Source organism: Puntigrus tetrazona, chromosome 7 (genome assembly GCF_018831695.1).
Source record: "Puntigrus tetrazona isolate hp1 chromosome 7, ASM1883169v1, whole genome shotgun sequence".
Taxonomy (NCBI): Eukaryota; Metazoa; Chordata; class Actinopteri; order Cypriniformes; family Cyprinidae; genus Puntigrus; species Puntigrus tetrazona.
This window is the reverse complement of record NC_056705.1, coordinates 11,321,737-11,327,387: the sequence shown is the minus strand read 5'-3', so window position 1 is coordinate 11,327,387 and position 5,651 is coordinate 11,321,737. Positions and strand designations below refer to the sequence as shown.

At 35.4% G+C, this 5,651-nt stretch overlaps 1 protein-coding gene across 1 annotated transcript in view; it reads left to right on the top strand.

Moving 5' to 3' along the window:
* The first annotated feature begins 1,975 nt into the window (after window positions 1-1,975).
* The window catches only part of rcn1 (reticulocalbin 1, EF-hand calcium binding domain), a 5,147-nt gene continuing 1,471 nt past the window's right edge, over window positions 1,976-5,651 (top strand). The window contains exons 1-6 of the mRNA XM_043245883.1: window positions 1,976-2,439; window positions 3,659-3,852; window positions 3,927-4,105; window positions 4,259-4,319; window positions 4,448-4,647; window position 5,651. The exon at window position 5,651 is cut by the window's right edge and continues 1,471 nt beyond it. Coding sequence (XP_043101818.1) covers window positions 2,219-2,439; window positions 3,659-3,852; window positions 3,927-4,105; window positions 4,259-4,319; window positions 4,448-4,647; window position 5,651 — 856 coding nt within the window. The 5' untranslated portion in view covers window positions 1,976-2,218. The remainder of the gene's footprint in view (window positions 2,440-3,658; window positions 3,853-3,926; window positions 4,106-4,258; window positions 4,320-4,447; window positions 4,648-5,650) is intronic.

Below are 5,651 nucleotides of genomic sequence, written 5' to 3'. Positions count from 1 at the left end.
TGACTTTCCCAAATATTCAAAATGACAATATTAAGATTAAAACTATGATTGTATAAACATTAAATGTACTAAAGCTGAGCAACTCTGTGCTATAGCCTAAGCTAAGGTTGAAGAAAATGGCAAAATATATATACATATAACTGGCTATATATATATATATATATATATATATATATATATATATATATATATATATATATATGTATATATATGTATATATATATATATATATATATATATATATATATATATATATATATATATATATATATATATATATATATATATATATATATGATGGATTTATTGTAAATGTTTTTTGCTTATATGCTGTAAATATGCTTCTCTGTGTACTTTCCTTTCTTTATTCTTCATTTGACTGAACTGCCAGTTAATAAGCAGTGTTACAATCATGGCCAGCTGTCTAATTTCTCTAATGAACTGTCAGTACAATGCCATATACTGTTGAACATAAGACACACGGTTACGAAAACTGTTCCAATTAATAGCTGGGAGCCCAACTAACGAATTAACACTTCTGCTATCATAAAGCCTTTAGAGACTGAAAATAACCACAAGGGGTTCGGTATCAGCAACACAGCATCTAACAAAATAACAGTAAGCTTCTGTGTAAAGGAATCGTTTTAAATATAAATCATTTTCATGACAAAATATAACATATTTCTTATATAAATGCATGTATAGGTTTGAAGGGTACAGTAATGTTTCCCATCTGAATAACCGCCATATTCTCACCATCTAATTTTTTCCAGTTGATTATCGGCATAAAACTGGAAATGCAAAGCTAGATTTAATGGCATAAGATGGATTGTGCATTAAATATTTTTTTAAATCCTTCCCGGTGTCCAAAGGATCATTTCTGGTGCTATAACGCTATTTTCCTCACGGATGCCCGCCATTTGCAAAAGGCTTTTTTAATGCAGGCACAGTAAGTGAACACACAGTACATGCACATTAAAGGTTACAGATCAATGGTTAAGTAATATTTTTCCCCTTTTTTCTTTATGTGAAGCATGGCAGCACTACAAGTCTTTGCCTAAGTACTGAAGAAATGTTACGCGGAACAAGTTTGCAAGTAGCAGCCTACAGTCGATCATCAAGAAAGTGTCTTTATAGATGTACATTTACAACTGTTAAAATTTAAAGGTGTGCATTTTTTTCTATATCCTTCTGCCGGCATCTGCTACAAACATAAATTAGTGAATTATATTAAATGCATGCATCTATGATGTTGCCAGCGTCCTTTTAGGCAAATCTTGTCAAAATGTTCATACGAATTTATTCACAAATTAATAAACATTTCCATATGTTCTAAATTTCATGTAATGTACTGATGGAATAACTTGCTGCCAGTGTCATCTCCGATTCCTCTCTACAAACAGGCCAACATGAATTTTGTCATTCATTATTTGCATAATATGCTAACACATGCCATCTTTCCAGCACAAACCGAGAGCCACAGCTCTGTTATGAAACTAGCCCAAGGCCAGTGGCCTTTTATTTGAGTAATGAATTCTTAATGTATTTAAATTATATTTGCTCTGCCAATTTAAATCAGCTCAGTTTGGTGATATTAATGAAATGTAGTTGTATCTGACAAAGTCTTCCAAGTATTTTACTTCATGATGCCTAGCTTCATAGCATTGGCTTATCTTTTTACGGTTATATTTTAGGAAATACATTTTATTAACTTATACAAATTAACTTATCATCAATAATAACACTATGCAATTTTTAGCTACGGGCAAAACTGCAATAACCCGCTATCATTTTAAGCTCTCCTACTATTGTGTTCCTAAAATAAGAAGCATACGCTTCTGCGTGTCGTCTTGCAACGTGGCGTCCACGCCCATCTTGAGTTAAAGACAACCGTTCGGCCAATAGCAGAGCTTCTAACGTTCCGCGTGCGTGCTAGCCGCGTTCTTATTGGCTGCCGGTTGACACGCACCCATTCTGGGTTTGGTTGTAGCCCTCGGTGATCCGCCGGGTATGTTTGAATCGAAAATGAAAAGAGCTGGCTTGTGCTCCGAAGACTCGGATTGTTTCCTTCTGAGTAGATAACGATTGAAAGGCGTCTCCTTGGCAACCGCAGCCTCTGCGATTTCGACGGTGGCCGACCGCGTCAACGCAGTCGGATCCGTACAACTTTGTGGCAGCTTCATACGCTCTCTTCGCTCCGGATCGCGTCCTTTAAGCCATGGACGTCTCGACGTACTTGTGGTTTTTGTCGCTTTGCACGTGCCTGGCGCACGGGAAACCCACTCTCAGGAAAGAAAGAGTTCACCACGAGCCAGAGCTGAGCAGACAGCCCCACGAAGATAACCAGAGCTATCAATACGACCACGAGGCCTTTCTGGGCAAAGAGGAGGCCACCACATTCGATCAGCTCACCCCAGAGGAAAGCAAAGCCAGATTGGGGTAAGATTAGCTTTAAAGCCGAGGCTGTTAAAGGTGACAGAAAGCAATAAGAGATTACTAGTGTAGTTTAAAGCGTGTGAAGTTGGACGAATTTACACAATGCTACACACACACACACACACACACACACATACACACAGAGAGAGTGTATAAAGTCTATTTTATGGTTTTCCTGTCACGTGACAACCAAATCCATCGTGCATGGTGGCCGCCACGCTGTCACGTTAAATATAGAATAGAAATGTGTCAGATATTGGGGTTTATCTCATTTCTTGCCAGTGTTATCTAGCAAGTTATCCAGCCCACCCATCGGGTGTAATGGGCATAGGCATTAAACCTCTTCCTCTTCCAGGAGTGGGAGGGCTCTCCTAACATCACAACGTGGCATCAGAGATAAAAATAATGTGCCGTTGACAGTCTTCTACTCACTTGGACTCTAGTTACTGTCAGGAACATTTCTGGGTCGTATGTAAACCAAAAATAAACATAGAGAAATAAGAAATTATATGTTCGCTTAAAAGTACGCCTAGGCGATGAAATACAAATACATATGCGAATAGAAAACTGATATAAAAAAAGCAATATTAAACACGCTGAAGTGTTTTATTTGAAATACTTTAAAATGTTATGTAGAGCATGCTTTTTGTTTGAGTTTTACAAGGTAGTGTTGCAGTAATGAGAGACATTAATAAATGAGTAATAAATGTCAATGAATAATGCAAACTATTAAAATAATAATAATAAAAACATTCACAGCAAATATCTGTTTAAATATGTTCACCTTTATTACAGCATAAAAATAGTATACATTATATGGATTATATATATATATATATATATATATATATATATATATATATATATATATATATATATATATATATATATATATATATATATATATATATTAAATTAGTATGAAGGACAAAATATATAACACATTTTGTAATTAACCAGTCACTATTAATAATAATGCTATAATATTGCATTCAGTAAAAAATATTTTTATAAAAAAAAAAAAAACCCAAAAATATCATATTATTATACACATACACTCTTCTCGCTTTTCCTTGTATTTTTTTGGAGCGAAATAATGTTTATTTTCATAGATATTTTTTTGAAACTAGAAATGTTCATCTGCAGCCCATTCTAATATTTATTTTCTGTTTTCTAAAGTTTCCTTTTCCCGGTTTTTCTTTCTTTGCACAAAATACCCCAGGAAAATAGTTGAACGCATTGACAGCGACGCTAACGGCTATATTACCACCGATGAACTCAAGGCCTGGATCAAGAGAGTGCAGAAGCGTTACGTCTACGAGAACGTCGCAAAGGTCTGGTCCGACTATGACCTGAACAAAGACAACAGGATCTCGTGGGACGAATATAAGCAAGCGACTTACGGTTACTACCTCGGTGAGTCGTTGAGACCTTTCAAAGTTTTAATACTGATGAAACGGTAAAAAAGGCAACTTCTTCTCTTCTCCCAGCCAATCCGGAAGAGTTCGAAGATGCGACGGACCAGTTCAGCTTCAAGAAGATGCTTCCGCGGGATGAGCGCAGGTTTAAAGCTGCGGATATCAATGGAGATCTAGCTGCGGAGCGAGAGGAGTTCACTGCTTTCCTCCACCCCGAGGAGTTTGAGCACATGCAGGAAATTGTGGTTCTTGTGAGTGTCGCTTGGATTAGGGGGTTTGGGTTTTTAGACGGTGGCACTTACTGTCAGTTTAATTATGGAGAGCATTGAAAATAACCATCATGCTATTATTCCACGAAGTAACTAATTCATCCCGTTCCCATTTGCTGTGCTCTCTCCTGTCAGGAAACTCTGGAGGACATCGACAAGAATGGAGATGGTCATGTAGATGAGGACGAATACATCGGTAGGTTTACCTGTGCTTGTGTACGGAGGGCCGAAGGTTTTGTAAACGTACGAAACTCTTTTTGGAGTGAGCTTTTAATGCCGTGCGTCCAAGGGAAGACATTTTCGGTCGTTTCTTGTGTTTCGCAGCGGACATGTTTGCTCACGAAGACGGCGGTCCGGAGCCGGACTGGGTCAGAACCGAGAGAGACCAGTTTTCAGATTTCCGAGATCTGAATAAAGACGGGAAGATGGATTTGGAAGAGATTCGTCACTGGATCCTGCCGCAGGACTATGACCACGCTCAGGCAGAGGCCCGGCATCTGGTGTACGAGTCTGACACAGACAAGGTGAGAAACTACTGAGACGCTTTCCAGAAATATCTCAAGACTTTTTGTTATGATGCATTAAACAAATAAATGCATACTTAAGGGTAATCACATAAAAAAATACCTTAAGGGTAAAGTTATTTAAATGTAATTATTTTGATACTTAGTTTGTCATTTAAAAAAGTTTTTGTTCAGTATATATATATATATATTTTTTTTTTTTTATATGTATTTTATAATTTTTACACACACATATATATATATATATATATATATATATACTTTTTTTTTTTTTCTTCCAGTGACGCATTAAAATGATCAAATGAGACAGACACTGATATTATATTTTGGTGTTTTTCTGTTAATAAAAAAAAAAAAAGTGTTAATAAAAAATTCCTGAAATATTAAGCAGAACACCTTTTTAACTTTTGAACAGCAAATTACAAGTTACAGGTGTTCTGCTTAATATTTCAGGAATTTTTATTAACACTTTTTTTTATTAACACATTTTAACTTTTATAAAGCAAATTACAAGTTATGTTTTAAAATATAATTAAAAACTGTTATTTTAAATTATTCAAATTTTTCAGCAGGCCTAAATGCAGCCTTGGTCAGCATAGAAGACATCTTTTCAAAACATAATTTTTTTTTTTTTACCTGTGTGCGTGTGTTTTATTTAATTATATATATATATATATATATATATATATATATATATATATATATATATATATATGCGCTCAGTATTTTTAAAGACAATTAGAATAAGTTAATTTCATCTGCAGTTGTATGACAATTTAGTTTTGTGTGAAAAATCGGCCGATGTTCAGTCACATGATGGTAAACCTGTTTATCATCAATACCAGAGATGCCAACCTCCTTTAGACTTTGTCATGGAATCGCATAATTACTGCAAACGCGCATTGCGATATTAATTTAGCTTGCGCTTTTTTTTCCCAACGCATCTTAGAAATGAGTAAAATATCAAACGGGCATTTGACATGTGGAATGTGAAATTCTTCAGG